The sequence below is a fragment of the Nuphar pumila genome, chromosome 5 (assembly GCF_984573655.1).
Source record: "Nuphar pumila chromosome 5, dmNupPumi1.hap1.1, whole genome shotgun sequence".
Classification (NCBI taxonomy): Eukaryota; Viridiplantae; Streptophyta; class Magnoliopsida; order Nymphaeales; family Nymphaeaceae; genus Nuphar; species Nuphar pumila.
This window is the reverse complement of record NC_143253.1, coordinates 102,833,096-102,858,691: the sequence shown is the minus strand read 5'-3', so window position 1 is coordinate 102,858,691 and position 25,596 is coordinate 102,833,096. Positions and strand designations below refer to the sequence as shown.

General features: G+C 39.1%; 1 protein-coding gene across 1 annotated transcript in view; it reads left to right on the top strand.

Moving 5' to 3' along the window:
* Positions 1-25,596, top strand: part of LOC149837956 (exocyst complex component SEC5A-like) — a 117,411-nt gene that overhangs the window by 44,232 nt on the left and 47,583 nt on the right. The window contains exons 11-16 of the mRNA XM_090006287.1: positions 19,049-19,189; positions 20,863-20,989; positions 21,073-21,283; positions 23,346-23,458; positions 23,625-23,862; positions 25,070-25,166. Coding sequence (XP_089862413.1) covers positions 19,049-19,189; positions 20,863-20,989; positions 21,073-21,283; positions 23,346-23,458; positions 23,625-23,862; positions 25,070-25,166 — 927 coding nt within the window. The remainder of the gene's footprint in view (positions 1-19,048; positions 19,190-20,862; positions 20,990-21,072; positions 21,284-23,345; positions 23,459-23,624; positions 23,863-25,069; positions 25,167-25,596) is intronic.

Genomic DNA, 25,596 nt, shown 5'->3' with positions numbered 1-25,596 from the left:
TTCCGTAGAAGGTCCAAAACATGATCACTAACTCAAATCGCTAACGATCTGATTCTCACACATGAGTCATGCATGTAATCATGCTAAAACAGAAAGCTGAAACTATGAATTCATAATTGGCTATCACAAACAATCTCAGGAGATCATCACAGCTCACCATAACTTTTTATGGTAAGCAAAAGCACAAGATCTACGTCGGATCGCTCGGTCTGGGAGATATACGATCTGACAAGGAATTTTCGCCCTAGAGGGTATACCTGATCTTGGACCATACACTTCCTCACAGGAGTTCACCATCTTTGCGGCTACCTGTTCATGGATAGTGTACGTTCTCACAGGAGTTCACCGTCTTTGCGGCTACCTGTTCGTGGATAGTGTACGTTCTCACAGAGAATCTCCCACTCTAGCCGGGTCACCTGATCTTGATCATACATACCTCCACAACGAAACCTTTGGGAAGCCCGTCCCCAACAAATGCCATATCCAATGAAAATCATTGCGATACACGCATCAACGCAAATGACCACTCTCAGGGTCGATAGCCACTATTATAATCAACAAGATCAACGCCGGATCACCTGGTCTGGGAAATGTGTAACCTCACAAGAATTACCGTCCTACATGGTATACTTGGTCTTGGACCATACACTTCCTCACAGGAGCTCACCGTGTTTTCGTATCACTTCACATAGAAGCATATAATCCTACGCATCGTGTTATTGCCACGAGGAATATTACAATCCTCAAATAGGACCTCAAAGCATGCGTAAACAGCACATGAGAACACGCAAATATGGCAATCCAGTTGATTCTATAGGCGAAGAGTAACTAACTCTATCTGACAGCCAAACAAAACAATTGAATAAGACAAGCACTCATAACAATGCTCGTAAAACATACAATTGCCATCGGATGACTCAATCCATCAACAAGTAATTAAATTAATCGTAAGGCACAAACCATTGCATCGCAAGCCATTCATAAGCAATCATACGACAACAGTTATATCACAATATGTAAGCAACTTATAAGTCAAGCGACCACATCAATCCTAGTTGCCACCAGTTCGTAGATTACGAGCTGTATGCAATCACATCAATCATAAGAGATGCAAGCCAACAAGTGCTACGCTACAATAAACACCAAACAGTTCGACCAAGGGGTAAAGCAAGTCATATGCTAATATGTAGCAACTGGCATAATGCTATTATTAGAAGCATTTAACTAGTATGAGAAACTCCTTATTACTCTGTAGAGAACTGCGTAAGCAGTTTAGCCTGCTAAAGTAACGCCTTGACAAGCGTGCACAAGTCAACGAGTAGCATACTGAACTACCGAGCAAGCAAGCAACCGACTAGTGTGAACAGACTTTATGTTTCGATATTACTGGCTTGCGGGTACGCGCAAACAAAACGTAGAAACGACTGAGACTAGTTCAGACATTTGTTATTCTATGTATTTTCAATAACCCGAATAGCTAGTTGAGTCCGCTCCAAAGGGGACGGCTTTAGCCCAGAGAGGATTCCCCAGAGGCTAAAAAGCAGTGCCACAGATGCATCCAACTTATGCAAAAGTGTTGAGCTAACTTGTGTAGCCCCTTTCCTCTTAACTCCAATGACTGAGGAGGCCGGATCATTGCCCGTGGGGTGGTTGTTAACAACCTGTCCATTTGAGTTTTGTACCGTTCTGTCCTCTCTCTTGACAGACAACCAGAAGCGAATGCGTGCGTTAGGGGTTGCTTAACTAACGACCCATCCTATGCTGTGGTCTTTAAACCACTCGGGCATCTTGCCTATGAAGGCGAATGTGAGGCTATTTATGTGATTACAACATTTTGCATTTAACATTGTTCAAGGTCGCACGATCGTCTCATCCGATCATCGCAGTACTAGACGTGTCGTGCACGACTACAAGTACTCTAGGATGAAGGGGGTATAGCTCCTCAATAGAAGCCTCAACAGGAGTGTTTCACAAAGATGTAAAGTTTATCAACTTTACTTTATCTTTTGAAACAACAGTACTTTGTGCCAACATTATGCATGTGATTATCTCGAATCACATCCGCTATCGGGATATCTACATGTCTCGCATGACTCGATACCGGCCTCGATAGACGGGATACAGGTTTCTCAACAGAACACCCACTAAGAAGTTCGCTCGAACCCCCAATTCGGGATCACACGAGATATGCCAAAAGGCGAGCAGAACCAGCCAGTCACATTCTTCCAAATGCTTCGATTTGGAGCAGTCTTTGATGCTTTTGCGCAGCTCCCTAAAATCTCAGGTTGACTCTGCAGGACTGCGCACACGAAGAGTCACGATCCTTGCGATGTATCCTTCTCCTTAGACGAGGATGTGTCGCTCGCTCCCGACTGAACTCTTGTCGCAAGAGGGAGAGTGGTAAATGCCCCTTGCATCCTCCACGAGAATGCCTTTAAGGCACACGTAAAGAGCAAGAACCTGCACGTCATCTGCAATAGTAAGGCAATACCAACACATATGCAAAAGCAAGAGCCTAGGCGCAAAGCGCGACGACAAAGTAAATGCGGTAAGCAGAAGTGCAACGCAAACCCTCGGCACAACGCGCAATGGCAAGTAAAAACTGTAAGCAGGAGTGCAACACAGAACCTTTGCGCGATGCGCAACGGCAAAGTAAAGGAACTATAAGCAGGAGTGCAACGCAGAACCTTTGCGTGATGCGCAACGACAAAGTAAAGAAACTGTAAACAGGAGTGCAACGCAAAACCTTCGCGCGATGCGCGACGGCAAAGTAAAGGACAAGGATCGCGAAACCGCGTCCTTGAGTTAAATGTGTACTCGTATAAATATATATATATATATATTTATATATATATATATATATATATATATTTATTTAATGGTCTCTTTTTAGTTAATTGAACTTAATTCAATTGTCCAAGTCTTCTGTGCAATCTTCCCCTACCTTTGAGAGTTGTAAGCTTGCTGTCGTTCGCGGATGTACGCGATTGGCAGCTCGGGTTGCGGAGCGCGAGCGGGGTCCGTCGTACGAGCTGCAAAAGTAACGATCTTAGCAAGCTAATACCAAAATAGGAAGTCAGGGGCACTATCACCGTCCTGACGTAAGGGAAGCAGAGGCAGGAGCATCGTGCACATGCGCACCTGCTATAAGCGCAAGAAGCAGGGGCAGGGGCTGCGAGCCCCTGCTGACTTGCTGTCAGCGGACTCCGAGGAGGCAGGGGGTTGCACCCCTGCCTGACAAAGCAGAAGAGAGGCAGGGTTAAAGCCCCTGCCTGTCAACAACGAACGGAGGCCCGCATGATGCCAAGGAAAAGCGAGGCGAGGGGGCTTGCCCCGACCTGCCGAAAACAGCGAATGCCCCTGCCTAACAAGAAAAGAGGCACAGGGAAGGCTCAACCCCCTCCCCTGCCGCAACAAGGAGCAGGGAGAGCTCGACCCCCTCCCCTATCAAAACAAAGAGCAGGGAGGGGGCTCAGCCCCTCCCCTGTCATAACACGAAGCAGGGAGGGGGCTCAGCCCCTCCCCTGCCATAAGGGTATGCAGGGAGCAGGGAGGAGGGGCTCGACCCCTCCCCTGTCGTAACAAAAGCAGGGAGGGGTCGTGCCCCTCCCCTGCTGAACAGAGGGAATAAAGAGGAGGGGGGCGAGCCCCTCCTCTGCCGTAACAGGAGGCAGGGAGGAGGGCTCGGCCCCTCCCCTGCCTTGGCAGAGGGCACAGAGAGGAGGGGAGGCGAGCCCCTCCTCTGCCGTAACAGGAGGCAAGGGAGGAGGGCTCGACCCCTCCCCTGCCTTGACAGAGGGCACAAAGAGGAGGGGAAGCGAGCCCCTCCTCTGCCGTAACAGGAGCAGGGAGGTTGTTCGACCCTCCCCTCCCTGCGTAACGGAGAAACGAGGGGGAAAGAGAGAGAGACGAACGAAAGAGGGGGAGGCGCGTACCTGGTGGTCGTCGGCGGCGGCAGCGTCAGCGTCGGAGGGAGGTCACAGGTGGCGGCATGTCGATAAGGGTCTCCAGCGAGAGAGAGTGCAGAGCCGAGTCAGGGAGAGAGAAAGAGAGAGGAAGAAGGGGGGCGGGGGTTCTCTTTGAAACCCCTGCCTCGCTGTCTTCAAAAGACACGGGAGGCGGTGTCTCCCTTTCGGGTCCAGGTCCGGATTCGACCCGAATCCAAGTTTTTTTTTTTGAGTTCTTACAGTCTTACTCTTACTCAACTTAAAACCTCTTGCTTCCAATGTCTGTCTCCATAATTCTAACTTAGCATTAACCCCAACTCTAGACTCATCAATCAAAACAATATCATCAGCAAACAACATACACCACGACACATTTTCTTGAATTGATCTCGTAAGCTCATTCATTACTATAGCAAATAGGAAAGGGCTTAAAGCAGATCCTTGATGTAACCCAACCGTTATAGGAAAATTGGTTGTCACCCCTCCACAAGTGCGGATATTGGTTACTACTCCTTCATACATATCTTTAATTATACTAATGTATTTGAGGGAAACACCTTTCTTCATCATTGTCCACCAGAGAACGTCCCTAGGTACTCTATCGTATGCCTTCTTCAAATCAATAAAAACCATATGCAAATCTTTGTTCATCTCTCTATATCTCTCAATAAGTTGTCTAAGAAGATGTATAGCTTTCATAATTGATCTTCCAGGCATAAAACCAAATTGATTCTCCGATATCATGACAACCTTCCTCAACCTAGACTCAATCACCCTCTCCCAAAGTTCCATAGTATGACTCATGAGTTTTATACCACAATAGTTTGTGCAATCTTGTATATCACCCTTATTCTTATATAGAGGCATCAAAGTACTCTTCCTCCACTCATTAGGCATCTTATTTGTCCGCCAAATCTTGTTAAAAAGATTTGTCAACCATTCTAAACCTTTCTCTCCCAAGCATTTCCAAGCCTCGATAGGTATACCATCTAGGCCAACTGCACTTCTTGATTTCATTTTCTTAGCATGACTTTCATTAAATAGCTTATCAAAATAATCTTTCCATCCCTCCTTATTCTCCCCATCTTTGATTAAAACCCTTTGTGTTTCATCTTTGATACATCTAACCGTACCCAGATCCCTCGATTTTCTATCTCTCATCTTTGCAAGCCTAATCTAATTCTAATATAGGAAAATAACACTAATTAAAACCGAAACAACAAATTGAAATCTATGATTGAAAAAGAAGAAGAAAGAAATACCGGATCGCAAATCCGACGTTTTTTCGATGGCTTGGTTTGAGAAGAGAATGAGTTCCTGCCTCGTGTAGTGTGCAACAACGTTCTCGGAGTGGATCCCACGTTGATCCTGCAGAATAAAAAATAGAAAAGCAAAAGAAGAAGAAGAAACGGGGAAGAAGAATAAGAAAGATCGAAAAAAGAAGAAGACAGAGGGTTGCGTGGAAGAGAGAGAGAGGGGATCAAAGGGAGCGAGAGGCTGCTGTAGAAAAGTGGGCTGGACTTGAATTCACGCCCTTCTCAAAGAGGGGGTTTTAAACTAATTTTTAGGTTTTGCCAAAAATTTTGAAATTACTCCACAATTTACAAGTTAATTCAAAATGCTACCTAAATCTTATTCTAAAATACCAAAAGAGGGTGACACCCAATAGGAGGGGGTTTTTGGAAAGTTTTACAATTGGATCTAAGTTAATTGGGTGCTGATCACGTTTGGATTGGATCCAAGATTCATTGGACGTGATTTGGACCGGATCAGGAACCACTTCTCCTTGAAATTCGCTCCAAAACTCTAAAACGACTATAACTTTGTCGTTTTTACTCCGAATTGAACGAAATTCGAATCGTAGCTTCGTGACACTTGAAACATTATAAACATGAGCTTTAACACAGTAAAAGACACCTCAATGCATGAATTTAATAATAATAATGGATGCAAAATCATGTATTATCACTATGTAATACAAACTCTTCTAACATGGCACCACACCCGCGTCGCACCCGCGTGAGTGCAGGTGCGACACTTGGACACGACTTCCTTTGTGTCAGGTGAAGTCAACAACATTGAGGTGCATTTCTGTCTAAAAGTAGATTCTGTTAAACCTAACCAAGTCCAGTTTTATCTATATTATATATATAAATACATAAATGCACACACATACATGTAGTGTTAACTTAAAACTGTTAAAAATTTTATATATACCCTCCCTACACCCAAGTTTTTTTAAAGTGCCGCATCGCCGCATCCGCATCTGCACCCGCACCTATGTGACATAGCTTACAAGGCTTTGCTTTCTCTAGCAATATCTGCCTTACTATAGTTGGAACATAGTCACATGTATCGTTAAAGGTAATTTCTGGGCGAGGGTATTTTTCGGGGAGATTTTCAAAAGTTGATAAATCTCGGGAATATCTCGGGAGTTTAAAAATTTGAAAAAAATATAAATAACAACAAAAAAAGCTAAGAAAATAATAAGTTTTGCATTATTTTTCTTCCCAAAATATAAAGAAACATGTTTTAAAGGTTTTAAAATACAAAAGAAACAAAAAATAGGAAATGCAAACTTAAAATAAAAAAAGAGATTTTTCCAAAAAATATCATGATATTATCACAATATTTTGTCTTTTGGCGATATTTTGAAAATATCGTGAGATATTACCTTTAATAGTGGCTACCTTAAAATATCGGTAGCTTGCTTGTTTGCATGGGTACCTTTGTACTGATATCTAGGTTTGGTTCTTACACCAATTTTTAGCAAACAAGATCCATTCCTCTGATTGAAGTTGTTCCAACGTCAGATTGGTTGGAAATTGTAGGTGGCAATGACAATGATGACTAGTGCCACCATGATGGTTCTTGCCAATCCAGTGCGGCATAGTACGACATTGCCAGCGGCATTCTGCCAGTTTCTGTCTCGTAGAATGCTAAACGGTACTGGAAAGGACGAGTATCATTGGAATGTTATATACAATCATTTTCCACGTGTGTGCTCATTTATGTGCATGGAGTTTTCAATACCCTCTCGTTCTAGTGGATTACAGGTCACGTGTATGTTTTGCCCTTATTCCATGATGGTAGTGACACACTGATTAGCTGGCATCATTTCAATGATTATATACAAGCACAGGTCAATTGTTTGACTTATAACTGTTCATTATGTGGAATGTTATCAGAAGTTCAGCTGAACTTTTGGTAAGTGTAATGAAATAACCTTCTTGATGCCAACTAGTATCATTGTGGTATTGTAGAAATTGTTGAGGGAAAGAAACATGGTTTGTGTAGAGTTATTCAAAGACTTGGCTGATGGTAATTCCTTGCACACACAAAATGCATACACATGCACAAACACGTGGAAACAATAGTCTAGTTGTCTAATTGTCGAATGATGATTTGGAGTGCAATTGCTTCTCAATTTCATTAATTTTTTTGGAAAGGCAAACTGGGGTTAGGCCGACCCCCACCAGTTATTATTCAACGTACCACTGGGGTTTGAACCTGCAACGTCCCACCAAAAGGAGACGTGCACGGACAGCTCCTACCAACCACGCAGAGCCCCCGTTGGTCTCAATTTCATTATGTTGTCACCCGTTCCCAAGTTTATTTTTACAAGAACATCTGCTTTATAATTATTTATTTATTTATTTATTGTTGGCTGTGTAATTCTTGCTGTTTCCTTTGCTGAAGTCTTCACAAGTTGAAAGTAATGCCAAATCTTGCAAGCGGCACTTGTATTCTTCTACTTTGTGGATTGCTTCATTAAATGGTATTAGAGCCTAAAATGGATATGTTGCTATCAAGTCTATTTTTAACAATGTTATGAAAAGTTTTAAAGTTAGTGAAAACTTTGAATTTGTGCCTAATAAAGTATATTCATGTATATCTCGTGAAGTCTTCCACAAAAATTACATAGTAAGCATAACCACCCTTAAATACAATTGGTGTGGGACCCCCATGTTAAGTTGCATATATATAAGTGTATATACATGGTTATATACCAGAGTTACCAGTCGAGGAAGCGGGAGCGGGAAGCGAGGCACTTTAAAAAATTTAGGAAGCGGGAAGCGTGTGACCACTTAGAAGAAAATTATGAACACAACCAACATGATCCAAATTCCCTAGGCTACATTATTCCCTAGTTAGACATTTCTCCTGGTTAATTGATTAAAACAAGATTGCAAGTGACACTGCAGACCCAACAAGATAATGAAGAGTGGAAAAAACACTGCACCTAAGCAAGCCCAATCTTAGCTCAACTGAGTACACACAATAGTGTGGGGTCACCCAATTAACTAGTAACCCCCCAAATCCCCAATGCACTTCATATCTATTAACCATACTCACAAAAATATCTCGGGATTTTTTAAGCCACACTATTTTAGCGCAAGATCTCCAGAAACAAATAAAATCCCCCCACAAAAAATGAGACATTTTGAACATATCATGGTTTTTGTTGCAACATCATTACATTTTTATATTTTAATGTTTTTATTGTGTTTTCTCATACATTTTCAAGTTTTAAATGTACATAGACCCCCCCTCCCAAAAAAAAAAACAAAAAAACAAATTTCTTCAATTTATTGCAATATTTTCGTTCACCGTCGAGAAAATACCAATAACGAGATTTGTGACTTTGCTATTAACCAAGCGTCGCAGCGAGCAAAGTGACTCCCTGTGAACGATCGACGCAGAAATCCTGCTTCGCTGATAAGAATCGATCAATGTCACCAAGACATCTTAAAAATTCAAGTATCTAACGCACAATGGCAGCATCGCCAACGTGCCGGCTGAAACCCAACCAAACCCATCGGTTTTTTTCCATTCATTTCCAACCAAACACGCATCGAGCTCGATCGAGACTCGGTAGCAAATCAAACAGCAACAACGAAGGGACGAGAAATGACAGAGGAGAGAGAATCGAGAAAAGAGAGCATACCTGAACAAAGACATCGTCAGTGGCAGAGGTCGTCGGACGTCGTCGGACGTGAATAGCGGAGGAGGTCGCCGGTCGTCGGATGTGAATAGCGGAGGAGGTCGTCGATCGTCGGATGTCAATGGAGGAGGTCGCCGGTGGCCGAAAACGAGAGAGAGAGAGAGAGAGAGAGAGAGAGAGAGAGAGAGAGAGAGAGAGAGAGAGAGAGAGAGATGAAAAAACAAAAACCCTAAGTTTCTTTTTTTTATCTTTACGATTTTTTGAAAATGTCCATTTTGCCCTTATTCAAAAACAATTTTCTTTAATTTTTTTGTTTTTCACGTGTTAAATTTTTTTTTTTAAAAAGAGGCAAACTTGACATTTTAAACAACGCGTACCCCTTTAACGGGGGACACACTTCCCTTTAAAGGGGCACACATACCCCTTTATAGGGGGACACACTTCCCTTTAAAGGGGGACGCGTACCCCTTTAAAGGGGGATGCGGTTCCTATATTTTTCATGCGCTTCCCCACGAGTTTCGGAAGCGCCGCGTTTCGCGCTTCCGAAGTGCGTCTCGGGGAAGCGCGCTTTCCCTAGTACATGCACGTTTTCGGTAACTCTGTTATATACCTATATATATAATATGTTCCTACATTAATGTAATAGGTTATACCCATTGGGGGTATTTCGGTCTTTTCATATTTTGTGATGGTCTGTGCCCATTAGGGACACTTCAGTCATTTTATATATTTTTCTTTTTATTTTTCATTTTTGTCTTTTTATATTTCATTAGGGGCTTAACGGTAAATAACCATTAGAGCCGTTGGGAGCATCCCAATGGCTCTATGGAGGCCCCTATGCCTATATAAAAGGGTTCATTCCCCTTGTTGAGTATGCTTGTCTCAAGCACTTTAACTTTAATAAAATTTATATGGTTGACAAATCTTTTTAACAAGATTTGACGGACAAATAAGATGCCTAATGAGTGGAGGAAGAGTACTTTGGTGCCTTTATATAAGAATAAGGGTGATATACAAGATTGCACAAACTATCGTGGTATAAAACTCATGAGTCATACTATGAAACTTTGGGAGAGGGTGATTGAGTCTAGGTTGAGGAAGGTTGTCATGATATCGGAGAATCAGTTTGGTTTTATGCCTGGAAGATCAACTATGGAAGCTATATATCTTCTTAGACAACTTATTGAAAGATATAGAGAGAGGAACAAAGATTTGCATATGGTTTTTATTGATTTAGAGAAGGCTTACGATAGAGTACCTAGGGACGTTCTCTGGTGGACAATGATGAAGAAAGGTGTTTCTCTCAAGTACATTAGTATAATTAAAGATATGTATGAAGGAGTAGTAACCAATGTCCGCACTTGCGGAGGGGTGACAACCAATTTTCCGATAACGGTTGGGTTACATCAAGGATCTGCTTTAAGCCCTTTCCTATTTGCGATAGTGATGGATGAGCTTACGAGATCAATTCAAGAAAATGTACCGTGGTGTATGTTGTTTGCTGATGATATTGTTTTGATTGATGAGTCTAGAGCTGGGGTTAATGCTAAGTTAGAATTATGGAGACAGACATTGGAAGCTAGAGGTTTTAAGTTGAGTAAGAGTAAGACAAAATATATGGAATGTCGGTTTAGTAAGCAACGAAGTAGTGATGGGAGTGTAGTGAAGCTTGGTGAGCAAGAAATATGGGTGGATGATTGTTTCAAATATTTGGGATCTATCATTCAAAAGTATGGAGAAATTGATGGAGATGTAAATCATAGGATAAAGGTTGGGTGGATGAAATGGAAAAGTGCAACTGGAGTGTTGTGCGATCGTAGAATGCCATTGCGGTTGAAGGGAAAGTTTTATAGGACGACTATTAGGCCCGCTTTACTATATGGTACGGAATGTTGGGCTGCCAAGAGACATCACATTAAAAAAATGAGTGTAGCTGAGATGCGTATGCTTAGATGGATGTGTGGAAATACAATAAAAGATAATATTCGGAACGAGGAGATACATAAGAAGGTAGGCGTTGCACCCATTGAAAATAAGATGATAGAGAATCGTTTACAGTGGTTTGGACATATTCGGCGAAGGCCTAATGATGCTCCAGTTAGAAGGATGGAGAAATGGGAAAATATATTAGTTAAAAGAGGTCGGGGTAGGCCTAGGAAGACTTGGATGAAGATAATAGGAAAGGATATGAAGGCTTTGCACCTCACCGAGGACATGACATTGGATAGAAATGATTGGAGGAGAAGGATTCATGTGGAAGACCCAGAATGATTTTCTTTGTTGGTTCATATCACCGACCCCAATTGTTTTGGGATGAAGGCGTAGTTGTTGTGTTCTAGCCCCTAAGTGGCTTTTGTGCTTGTGTTCTTGTATTGACACATAAGTGGTCCTTGATTGTGTATGTTGTTATGAATTTGTAAGCCATAAGAGGCATCTACTTGTATTCTTTTTCATTATACCCCAATCATCAGAATGTAAGTCTTGGTATTACATTTACCAAAAGGAAGATGTTTAGAGGACAAATGTTCTTTGGCCAAAAGTATGAGCTTTCATTTTACCAAGAATACAATCAATACAATGAAAGTCTTTGATATTACAAAAATTTTCAATGTTTGGAAAATGGGAAAGCTTTTGACAAGCTAGGATGTTCTAATCTCTTGTGCCACACGTTTACATCAACATTTTGGACATTAATCCATGACATAAAGTCCTCCTCTATGGCCTTTCCCAATCAGCCTCTTTAATTGGCGATCCTGCATGCAACAACCGATAAGAAGGTGACTTTAGAATCATGGTCTGTAATTTGAGAAACAAAAAGAATGTTCAAGTTTAATTTTGGAATGAATCTAACATTAGGAACACAATTTTTTTTAGAATTTTCAAAAGTCTCTATTCTTTTAACATTAAGAAATGTGCCATCGGCGGTAGAGACAAAGGACACTCTTAATTCATTATTGTATTCGAATAACAAAACATGATTTGGGGTTATATGAAAATATGTGCCGGAGTCCGGCAAACCAAGGGGACATGCCTGAAATGTTTGACCAATGGGTGGAGAGCTTCAACTAGTTGATGAAGGAACATGTTTCCAATGGGCATTAAATCATTGCCACCTCGCACTTTAGGTTCTTGTGAAGTTTCTACCATAGCCACTTTTTCAACATTTTCTTTTCTTTTATTCAATTTGGGGCAATATGGCTTGATATACCCCCGGTTCATTGCAATGGTGACAAACAATCTTCTTTTTGCTCTTGTATTCATTGCGTTGCTTTGAAAAATGAGGGGACTTGTAAGGTCTAGTATTGGACCCTAAGACAGAGTCATTTCCATTCTTTGCTTGTCCAAAATTTTTGCAACCTATTTTCCTCTATAGTGAGCTCCTCTGCGGTTTCGTCAATGGATGGAATTCCATTCTTATGTGAGAGGTATAACTTCACTTGATCAAACTCCAAGCTTAAACCATTTATGAATTGAAAGATTTGTCCACCTTGATTTGCTTTTGCCGGAGTTCAATATCATAAATACATGCCATTTTAGCTCTAACATATTGAACTCGTCTTATAGTTGAGAAAAAGAGCCATAGTACTCCCGAATCGACATTTCTCCTTGTTGCGTAGACTGGACTTTGTTTTGAAGATGGCATATTTGGGCAATTTCTCTCAAAGAGAACATCCTCTCGAGAAAATCCCATGCCTCATTTGCATGCTGAAACTTGTCAAGTTTGGAGCACATCGAGACATCCACACTATTGATGAGCCACATCATGACCTTAGAGTGACCCATTCTCCACTCCTTCCATTTCTTCTCGTAATCCACAATAGCTTTAGTCTTCTCATCTCCTTCAAGGTCCACCATCTTCTCATTCTCAAAATTTGTGAGAATTAGTTGAGGCTCCTTTTCAGAACTATCAACTAATCCCCACAAACCTCTTCCATATATATGGCGTTTTATAGAATTGGACCACACCACATAGTTGGATGAGTTGAGTTTGTAGGAATAAAGATTGAAATGAAATGGGGATCTTCGAAACACGAGCTTAGATTAACAAGAGCAAGTGTCAAGAATGACACTAAAGCATAACCCTTAAAAAGGGTATAACTGGAAACCAAATAAAAATAAAAATGTATTCTTTATTGATATGAAAAACCAATTGTTTAAGAAGCATTGGAGTAAAATACAAGAGGGGCTGCACCCCTTTATATACACAGCTGAAAGAGGACTCAATAGAGCTGTTGGGCACAGTCCAACAGCTCTATTTAGAGTTGTTGGAATGTGTCAGTCCAACAGCTCTATTAAGAGCTGTTGGACTGTGTCAGTCCAACAGCTCTATTGCTAGTCAAGTTTGGACAGGACTTGACTAGCAACAGTCATTCTAGTTCAAACTGAACTAGATGACATAAAGACAAAAAATAAAAAATAAAGGAAAAAAATTACAGAAAAGAAAGAAATGAAAAATGTATATATATATAGAATATAATATTATTATATATACATATATGTACAGTTTTACATTTTAACACTCCCCCTCAAACTTACGGTACAATGAGCGAAAGTTTGTCTAAGAGAAAGTGAAATCGGGGAGCAGCGAGAGGCTTTGTAAAGAAGTCTGCTAACTGATATTCTGAAGTGACATATGGCAGATCAATTATCCCGTGTAGATATTCCTCTCTGACGTAGTGACAATCCATTTCGATGTGTTTGGTGCGTTCGTGGAATGTTCTGTTACTGGCAATGTAGATCGCACTTTTGTTGTCACAACACATTTGTGAAGCCTTTGTTGCTTCAACTCCCATGTCAGCAAGCAGTCGTCGGAGCCAAACTACTTCCATGGTCGTGGTTGCCATGGCTCTGTATTCAGCTTCGGTGGATGAGAGAGATACCTTCTGCTGCTTTTTACACCTCCACGAGATTAATGATTCCCCTAAAAAGACACAAAAGCCAGTGGTTGAGTGTCTGTTATTGGGATCACCTCCCCAATCAGCATCAGTATATGCAATTAAATCAAGAGAAGAGGAGGAAGATAAGAAAAGTCCTCGTGAAAGAGAGGACTTGATGTATCTGATAATACGCATGACTGCTCCCATATGAACAGAAGTAGGAGCATGTTGAAATTGACTTGCTGTATGAACAACATGTGCTATATCTGGTCTGGTAATGGATAGATAGGAAAGTGCCCCGACAAGCTGTCTGTAAGGAGTAGGGTCTGCAAGAAGTTCTCCATCATCAATCTTCATTTTAACATTAATAACTTCTGGAGTGTCGACTTTCTTATCATCAGTAATACCAGACCTGAAAACAATATCAAAAGCAAATTTAGTCTGAGATAATAAATATCCTCTAGGAGAATAAGCAACTTCAATGCCTAAAAAATATCTCAACAAGCCCAAATCAGTCATTTCAAAATGAGATTTAAGAAGTGTTTTGATTGTTTCAACTCCCTGTTTATCGCTTCCGGTGATGATCATATCATCCACATAGAGAAGAAGCACAATGATCCCTGCATCAGAATTCTTAATAAACAAAGCAGTGTCAGTTAAACAGAATTGAAAACCAATATCAATCATAACACGACTAAACCTATCATACCAAGCTTTTGGTGCTTGTTTAAGTCCATAAAGAGCTTTTTCTAAGCGGAGGACTTTACCCTTAGGAATACTTAGACCAGGAGGGGGTTCCATATATACTTCTTCAACTAGCTTTCCATTTAAAAAAGCATTTTTGACATCCATTTGAAAAATAGACCATTTTTTGATAGAAGCTAAGGCAATTAAGGTTCGGACAGTAGTCATACGAGCCACCGGAGCAAAGGTTTCTTCATAATCAATCCCATATTCTTGGGCATAACCTTTGGCTACTAAACGGGCTTTATATCTTTCAAGAGTACCATCACTCTTGGTTTTAATTTTATAAACCCATCGACATCCTATAGTTTTCTTCCCTGGAGGAAGATCTTGAATATTCCATGTAGAAGCCTTTTCAAGTGCATCTAATTCAGCTTTCATGACTTCTATCCATTTGATATCATTTTTTGCTTGAAAATATGTGGATGGTTATTCATATGAGTGAATTAATGCAATAACTGCCCTATATGTGGGTGAGAAAGACTCGTATGATACAAACTTTCCTGGAGGCCTCGAGATTCGGGTTGATTGTCTAGTTGGAATGTTAGAATATTTCTCAAGTGCACATGGAGGATTAGACTCTTGTCGCCTGGAATATTGAATACTAGTATCTCTATGAACTTCTTCATTTTCAACATTAAGATCAATAATTCTTTGATCATCATCAAAGTTACAGTCAAGGTCATATTCATTAGATGTTGATGTTAGATCTAGCAAAAAGGAGTACTCAGTGACGTCTTTTAATTTTCTAAAATCAAAGAAGCTCTCCTTTTCAAGAAAGGAAACATTTCTAGACACATATAGTTTATTATTTTTGAAGTCAAAACATCTATAACCTTTCCGGTTTTCAGCATATCCTAAAAAGGCACAGGGAATCGCACGAGGGGAAAGTTTATCATTTTTGTCAGTAAATATGAAACATTTGCACCCAAATATTCTTAGTCTAGAGTAGTCTGGAGAAATATTCATAAGTTTTTCAATGGGAGTGATATTTTGTAACGAAGAAGATGACATCCTATTAATGAGATATGTGGCAGTTAAGGCAGCTTCTGCCCAAAAGTCTTTCGGGACTTGATTTGCTATTAATAAAGTCCTAGTGGTTTCTATAATATGGCGATGTTTTCGTTCTGCCAGTCCATTTTGTTGAGGTGTATAAGGACAAGATCTTTGATGTGTGATGCCATGCAATTTAAGATAATTTTGAAAATCTGTGGATAAGAACTCTCCCCCTGAATCTGTGCGAAAAATAGTAATATCATTTTGAAACTTGTTTTTAACCATATTATGAAAAGTTTGAAAGTATGAAAATACTTCAGACTTATGTTTGAGAAAGTACATCCATGTATGTCGGGAGAAATCATCGACAAAAATAACATAGTAAACAAATCCTCCTTTAGAAATTACTGGTGCAGGACCCCAAACATCCGAGTGTATTAATTCAAGTGGTCTTGAAGAGAAAAAGGTTCTGTTCTGAAATGGTAATCTTTTCATTTTGCTGAGAATACAATCTTTACAATCAAATGATTCAGAATTACAAAATTTCCCTAGATTTGGAAAATGTTGGATTTTGGCTATATGTGGGTGACCAAGTCTCTTATGCCACAGTTCCAACTCTATTTTTTGAATATTATAACAAAAAGCTTTCTTTGGCATTTCCAAAAAATCCATGTAATAGAGTCCTCCTTCTCTATGGCCTTCCCCAATCAGCTTGCCTGACTGGCGATCCTGTACCCAACAACCATGAGAAGAAAAAGAAATATTACACCCATAATCAGAAATTTGAGATACAGATAAAAGATTTAAATTTAATTTGGGAACATGTCTAATTTCTGGAATAAAAAAATTTTTTGTTTTATAAATTTTTTCAAAATTTCCTATTCCTTCTATTACAAGAGAAGTCCCATCAGCAGTAAAGACCTTTGACACACTTGTTTTATTTTTAACACATTTGGATAGACTTTGATTATTTGGGGTCATATGAAAAGATGCACCAGAGTCAAGAAGCCAAGAAATTTTACCTAGATCAGAAAAAGATGAGGCTGCTGCGCCGGTTGAAGCTTCAGATGAGGAAGAGGCACCTTTGATGAGAGGCTGAAGAATCTTCATTAGTTGGGCCAGGGAAACTGGTGCATCCTGATCTTTAGGCTCCGATCCAGCAATTGCAGCTCTTTTTTCTCTCAGCTCCTTAAGTTTGGGACATTGTGGCCTGTAGTGTCCCGGTTCATGACAGTGATGACAAATAACTTTCTTCTTATCATAGTCACCATTTTGTCGGTTAAAGTGAGGAGGCCTATATGATCGAACATGATTCTCTGGTCTAGACACGGCTAAAACGGAATCATCTTCAATTTTTAAAGAACCTTTCCGGAGACGATTTTCTTCCATTGTTAACTCTTCAATAGTTTCAACAATAGAAGAAATTTTCCCCCGGTGAAGTAGGGCCGATTTAGTGGTTTCAAATTCCGGCCTTAATCCAGTGATAAACTGGTAAAAATGTTCGGCATCGAGTTGTTTCTGACGAAGCTCGATGTCTTCGGCACAATGCCACTTTGGTTCTAAAAGGGAAAGTTCTTCCCAAAGTTCGGACAACCCATTGTAATATTCACGAATAGTTTTGTCTCCTTGTGTCATCATTCGAACTTTTTCTTGGAGGTTGCACACGTGTGCAATATCTTTAAGGGAATACATATTCTTAAGGTATTCCCATGCCTTATCGGCATGATCAAATTTGGCAAGACTTGAGCATTTTTTAATGTCAACGCTATTGATAAGCCATGACATTATCTTCGCATGAGATATTCTCCATTCTTTCCATTTCTTCTCGTATGAGGCAATAACCTTGATTTTCTCTTCTTCCGATAGAGGGACCTCTTTATCTTCCTCCTTTTTAGTAAGAGATAGCTTAGGTTCCGAATCGGAACCATCCACAATCCCCCATAAGCCTTTTCCCCATATATGGTGCTTCATGATTGAAGCCCATGTTACATAGTTCGTATCGCTTAGTTTCATAGGCATGATGGTGACTTTATCATTGTCATCCATCGATTACAAGGAGAGAAAGAATAGGGATAGAAGAGAAACAAGGAAAATGAAAAAGAAAGAAAAAAAACAATACAACAAGATGTGAAATCTTCTCCAATGAAGTGATAAAACACTTCTCTTCAAGTGGCGAACACTTTTGCAAACGGGCACGGAAACCGAGGCAGCTTTTCCTCAAGATTTAGTACTTCCGCGGCTCTGATACCATGAAATGAAATGGGGATCTTCGAAACACGAGCTTAGATTAACAAGAGCAAGTGTCAAGAATGACACTAAAGCATAACCCTTAAAAAGGGTATAACTGGAAACAAAATAAAAATAAAAATGTATTCTTTATTGATATGAAAAACCAATTGCTTAAGAAGCATTGGAGTAAAATACAAGAGGGGCTGCACCCCTTTATATACACAGCTGAAAGAGGACTCAATAGAGCTGTTGGGCACAGTCCAACAGCTCTATTTAGAGCTGTTGGAATGTGTCAGTCCAACAGCTCTATTAAGAGCTGTTGGACTGTGTCAGTCCAACAGCTCTATTGCTAGTCAAGTTTGGACAGGACTTGACTAGCAACAGTCATTCTAGTTCAAACTGAACTAGATGACATAAAGACAAAAAATAAAAAATAAAGGAAAAAAATTACAGAAAAGAAAGAAATGAAAAATGTATATATATATATATAATATAATATTATTATATATACATATATGTACAGTTTTACATTTTAACAAAGATGAGTACTTCCTTGTCATCCATGGCTATGGGAGAGAGAGAGAAGAGAGTGAGATGAAGAATGTAAGTGAAGGAAGAAGGTGGAAGGTGAGCACCACGAACACACGGGCACCACAAACACATGAGCACTCCAAGCACCACGATGAAGATCTTCAAGGATCAAGAGCCCAAGGGTTTGATACCATGTAATGAAGCAATCTATAAAGTAGAATACAACTGCCACTTATGGGCAAGAGCGCATGTGCAACAAAGCACACTCAAAGGCACTGGAGAGCACTCACAATTTAAAAAAATATTTTATTAATCTCAAATGCATCAAGAAGAATGCATACATGCTCAAGGGACATGGTCCCATATATATAAGAGGGCCAAGATAGCTAGCTGTTAGAGCTTCCTATCTGTTAGCTATCTGGCTCTAAAAATTACAAAAATGTTCTTTATAGGGTGTAGAAAATACAAAAAATAAAATGCAGAAAAGAAGAAAATAAAAAAATATATACAACTTAAATACATTCTAATATATATATATATATATATAATGTTTAATAGGTAATTCCTTGAACACACAAAATGCACACACATATGCACAAGCACATGGAAACAATAGCCTAGTTGTCTAACTGTTGAATGATGACTTGGAGTGCAATTGCTTCTCAATTTCATTATGGTGTCACCAGTTCCCAAGTTTATTTTTACAAGAACATCTGCTTTATAATTAATTAATTAATTTATTGTTGGCTGTGTAATTCTTACTGTTTCCTTTGCTACAGTCTTCACAAGTTGAAAACAATGCCAAATCTTCAGTACAAGTGAAAGTTGATGACAAGATCGGGGATATGAGGTACTCAAATCATTCTCTTGATGAAGTTGCTGAGATGATACATGGCACTTTGTCAATTTATGAGGCTAAGGTAGATGCCTTCCTCTTCAGCTGTTTCCTCTTTTATTTGTACCTTTATCTCAGTTTCAATGTGTCATATATGTAATCTTGTGTGGAGTATGATTTGCTGTTAGTCTCATTTGAACTACCACAGTTGTCTGTTTATTGTTTCAACCTAATTAAATTATTTCCTTCCTTCTTTACTGTTCCTTTTTCAGCAGTAAGGGCATAAGCGTTTTACTATGTCAAGAACATTTGGTTATTTTATAAGAATGTGAGGAGGCAACATTGATTTGCGAAAAATTATAATGCCATCAATAATATTTATCCACAAGTTGAATTTATATACTGTACAGGTAGAAGAGCACAAATGCTGTTGGTGTTTGGTGAAAAAAAAACTCATTCTGTGATGTACTTGAGGGTTTTAATGCAAGCAAGTAAAATTTTATAAGAATCAACATGGATAAAATAACAATATGGTTATTTTATTTTTAAGCAGGACAAGGTGGTTCCTTTATCTTCTCGTTCTTTTTTCAATTTTTCGTTTTAGGGAGGCGAGTCAGGGAGGAGGGGGAAAGATTGTTGCTGGAAAATGTCATCTTGAATTTCATTTTTTATGAATTGATTGTGATAACGTGAACAGATATGCACTCTCACATGTGCATTGTCTAATTCTAGTCCTTGTTTATTCATCCATCTCCTTCATTCTTTGTGGTCCCTTGTATATTGGCCACTTGGTGGATAGTCAATGAGAACCATTTTACGCTCTGGTACAAGCTTACCGTTCATTGTAATGCTTATTTTGTATCTATGTAGTCAAAAGTGCTAGGCGGTGCCTAGTCAGTAGACCCCTAAAAAGATTAGTCGAGGACTAGGCGAGACTAGTTGGTACCCCAATTAAAATATAAAAAAGTATACAAAATTTACATAAAAATATGTTTAATTCTTTTACTAATAAGATGTTTTCATTACACAAGTACAAAATTACACATGCTTTCACAAAATATATTAATATACATAACTAAAATATACATATATAGAAAAATACACACACACACACACACACATATATATATATATATATATTCAGTTATTCATAACATATTGAGTATAATCAACAAAATATGCTTTCAGCCTTTCACAGAAGCACAATAACACATACATATATAAATAACATATATACATAAGAAACAAAGTAACACACATATATAAAAAACATAATCAATTAAAATTAATTGTTTATGATTTCAATGTTTTACAGAAAAAATCCCCAAAAGCAGAGTAACACACACACACACACACACACACACACACACACACACACACACACATATATATAATAATAACTAAGCATGCTTTCATCATTTCACAAAACAAATCACACAAACATACACACATATATAATTATACATATGCAAAAAAATAACAAAATATATAAGAATAATAAATGATTAAAATGTCCTTGTGCCTAGGCGGGGGGCAGCTTAGTCGCCGACTAGGCTCCTTCGTCAGTGCCTAGTCGGCAAAATTTGTACCTTTTAAGGTGCCCACCTAGGAATTGCAAAGCCTAGGCGTTTTTCTTATGCCTAGACCGACTAGGCAGACTAGTCAGTGCCTAGTCGGGGTTTTTAAGTACATAGTTTTGTATAGAATGAACATCTTTAGATATATTAAACTCTGCTGAGTGAATGATTTTCTGTACAGGTGATGAGCACATTTCATGATCTTGAAGATTCAAATGTTCTTCATCCATATATGAGGGATGCGATAAAAGAAGTTTCTAAAGCATGCCAGGCTGTTGAAGGGAAAGAATCTTCTCCTGCAAGTGCTGGTAGTCAATTTTTCTTGATATGAAAGTTAATTGATTATGAATTTTGCCCGCATTCTTAGATTACATTCCTGATTCTGTACCAGTTAAATTCTTGCTCTCTCTTCATTTGGAACTCACAAGGATCTGTATATCAAGACTCTGCTCTTGGATGAGGACAGCAACAAGTGAACTATCAAAGGATGAGTTATGGGAGCCAGTATCTATGCTAGAGCGGAACAAGTCTCCGTACACAATATCATTGTTGCCTGCAGCGTTTCAGGCCATGCTGGTATCTGCAATGGATCAGATTGATCTGTAAGCTGGCATCCTTAGAATCTTAGAAAATATACCTCAACTCATTTTGATAGGTTAATTCCTATGGTATAATTTGCGGTTTGGAGCTCCTTGCTTCCATTTAGAAAGTATTTTTCATGTTCGTTGCTGCATTTTCCTGCAGTGAAGTTGTACCCTGGACATATCATACTTGTTGAGGTTATATCTATTCATGTTTCTGTTACATTTTGTAGTTGTAAACCTTGTGAAAGTAGGGTTGCTCCTTTCATACTTGGGAATAATGAAAAACAAAAATAACAATGAATTGCAATGTATTGTTGTGGTATTTCTGCTCTTCATTGCATGTATATTCTTGAAGCTAAACCACATCCTTTGATAAATGTTTTCAGTGTCATAAACTGGCATTTGATTTTAGTTCAGATTGGGTTGGGGCATAATACATAACTTGATCCTTAGTCTGAAGTTGAACCTGGCCTGATATGGAGATGAATTTTTGTGAAACATATCCATTTGTTACTTGTTAATTTCAATGTATCTGATCCTTTTTTCTGACAAAGAAATTTTATCATTTGTTGAATGACACTTCAACAAGGCTAGCATACCAATGCTGATGCAGTGCTTCTGGTTATTGGTACGAGCTGCTTCTTGGTTACTTAAAGATGGACATACACCTGGCTGAGCCACACCTTTAAGGACCCATAGAGCTGAAAATCCTGGTTGCCTGAGTGTCTGGGTCCACCCTTGTTTTTATCAGGTTCAACCAGAGTTACCAGAAGCTTCTTAGATAGGTGGGAAGCCTGCTTCTCAGAATCTCGCTTCGGAAGTGTGATACTCCTTGCTTCTGAAACTTGATGAGAATGTCGATTTTCCCGCGCTTCTCCTATGTGTTGCACATGCTTCATCTATTCTTCTTATGTGTTCTCTCACTCTACTTTTCATTTTTTTTGTATGTTTCCTCTCACACTAGAGGTCGGGGTAGGCCTAGGAAGACTTGGATGGAGATGATAGGAAAGGATATGAATGCTTTGAACCTCACCGAGGACATGGCATTGGATAGAAATGATTGGAGGAAAAGGATTCATGTGGAAGACCCAAAATGAATTTCTTTTTTGGTTCATATCGCTGACCCCAATTGTTTTGGGATGAAGGCGTAGTTGTTGTTGTTGTTCCTCTCACACTTCTCACTCACTTCCATGTGCTTTCTCTAAATTGGCAAATCATGAAATTTAAGAATAGTCACTTTTATTTTAGTTTTTATTTGTGTTCCATTTCGATTCTCATTCAATTCTTATATTGCTTTTTTTATTCTTCGCTTCCCACTTCCTATATATTTTAAAATGCATCGCTTCTTGCTTCCGCTTCCCATATTGTTTCCCGCCTCCGCTTCCTAGTTTGACAACCTTGGGTTCAACCTAGGCCCTGGTTCAATCAGTAAATCTATCTAGGATCAAAAGTTAGGCTTCACTAAATATATTTATTGGTTCGGTCTATTACAAGACAATGTGGCTCAAGCCCAAATCTGTGCAATCCTGGTTCAGGCCATTGGAAGCCTGTTGGGTAAATGAGCTCTATGTGCACCCTTAACTCGACATGTCAAATCTAGCCTTTATCGTTGCATCTGGTTTGTTGTCAAGTTCCTTTTCTCCTTTTTCTTTTGTTTCCTCATTATCGTGTTTTTGAGGTCTCATATGGGACATGTCAAGAAGAACATGGCTGGCATTGAACTGATCTAGAGTGATATATGTCCCAGTAGATCACTTGCAAGCATGCTATCAAATATAAATCTTGGTGTGCATGTTTGCATGTGCTTAGATATATTTATGCCTTTTTAAAACTTCAAAAATTTATATTTGTTGTGAGTGGTGCTGCATCAGTGTATCTGTTTGAGAAATCTTTCTTGTTGTAATGCTTGTGCCCATCCATGCTCATATCAACGTGACTTTCCAAGAAACGTCTTTTAGTGGCTTTACAAGAATCATGTGCCATATACATATACTTTTTGAAGGTAGCATTTTCCAAAGTATTTTTATATGAATGGCTGGCTTTTCTTTTATCTGACTTAGCTTTGTTCGCTCTTTGCTAGGATGATCCAAAGCCTACAAAGTGAAGTGAAATCTGATGACATGTTTATGCAATCTCAAGAAATGCAAGAATCTGTTAGGCTCTCATTTCTAAGCTCTTTCTTAGAGTTTGCAGGTATGCTGAAACAGTGAATGTGACGAGGTTCATAGATTTGTTTCTAATAAATGCATGAGGCATCCTTTAGATAGTAGTGGGGGAATATGATTGTTTTCTTTTGATAGGCAGGTATATCATCCCTTCTCATGTGGTCTGCTGAGCATTTTTAGTTCACTTCATGTAGGTTATCTTGAGAGAATTGGCAGTGAACTATCTCAAACTAGATCTAGCAAGGATGTTTCAAAATTGCAAAATGGGACCCTTACAGAATTCCAGGGAATTTTTTATGGTGTTCAGCAGGGTGGTGTTTTCGCTGATTCACATCAGAAGCTTTTAGTAGTCTTGAGTAACATTGGGTATTGCAAGGATCACATTTCTCATGAACTGTATAACAAGTACAAGCATATTTGGATGTGCTCAAGGTATTTCCCGTTACTTGTATTTGTCATATAAAGTTAAGCTAATATTAGGACTGTCAGAGAACATAATGATTTGTGTATGAGTTAGATTGGATAAGAGACCTACATATCTTTGTGTTTATTCTTTTTACAGGCTTGCATGAATGTTTGCTTTTGGTATTACAGAGCACTGAAATGATTGACACATAACAATCCGAACAAGGAGTCAGGAGAATATGCATCCCATGATGATCAACAAGATAAAAGCAGTGTCATGTCTTGTTGGTCAGATGGTTTCCCAGCCATACTGATGGATAATTCGAGGAAGAAGTTAACATAGGTGGAACTGAATAAGTTCCTATCTATGTCACATAACTGCGGGTGCGAATGGCAGTTTCAAAAAACTTGGGTGCAGGGTTGCATATATATATATATACATATATATATGTATATGTATTGTGTGTATGCACATGTACATATTTATGTATACAATATAGATAAAACTGGACTTGGTTAAGGTTAACTGAGTTCAATTTTAGACAGAAATGAACCCTGGTGTGGTTGACTGCACCTGACACCACAGAAGCTGTGTCCAAGTGTTGCACCTGCACCAACGCAGGTGCGTTTCCCTTTTAGAAGTGTGTGTTACATAGGTTCCTAGGGTTTGATCACTTGTTGCAGACTCCTCTAGTATACGTTCACATGGGAGATCTTTTTGTTTACTGATCCCATCAAATTGCAGTACACTCAGAATCAGTGAGTTCTGTATGCATACACCAACCTCAATTCATTATCTGAGGAATGGAAGGTTTTTGATGCTTCAAATCAAAATCCTAAGTTGCACTTGTGTACGTGTGTGCATGCATGCGTGGCTTTGCATTGGGTGCACAAATTTGTATATATTTGTGTGTGCGTGTGTGTGAGTACTTGCATGTATGTCTGTGCCTCTCATATTCAAGGTAGTTATTAGCTTGCTGAACATATCTGGATGTACCTTTGAAAATGAGATGCATGAGAGTATCGGTTTAGGATTTTGTGTGCAATTAGTCTTGATAGATCTGTTGTTTTGTAGTTCCACTATGAGTTGTTATGTTTGAGCATCTTTTTGGTTACACAAATCAAATAGTATTGTAGGAACAGATCCCATGATACAAGTTTTATCAAAATTTCTTTTGAACTCTGCATTCAAATATATCTATCTTTTCTTTCTCTTATAGCATGATATGTTCAGGGAGAGGGATAATGAAGATGATGGTGATATAAAAGACCTAATGTTGTCTTTTTCAGCTATAGAGGAGAAGGTGCTTTCGTACTATACTTATGCAAAGGTATGCAAGCCATTATTTTTGTCAATTAATCTCAGTTTTTGTTTTCTTGTCATAATTAAAAAATGAGATTCAAGAGAATGACTTCTAAAGTGAGGATTGAGGTAACAATATTTAAAGTGGAAGGTTCAGGGCTATGGGTCATCATGATGGCTAACTTAGACCTTCTTTAGGATTGCCCTATTTTAGAAGAGTGTTTGGTTGCACATGCACTAATATATCTCATCAATATATTGGGCTAAGCACTTGATATTATCTTAGTTGTGGCCGAGGTTAGAAATAGCTTTGTATGTGTAGATCTTTCACTTGTTTCTAGTTTAACATATATGTCATATACTTCCAAGCTATGTCACATGGACAGTTCACTGGACACAACACCAGGCCACTGCACTTCCTAGACACAGACAAACCTGTGTCTGACGTGGTCAACACT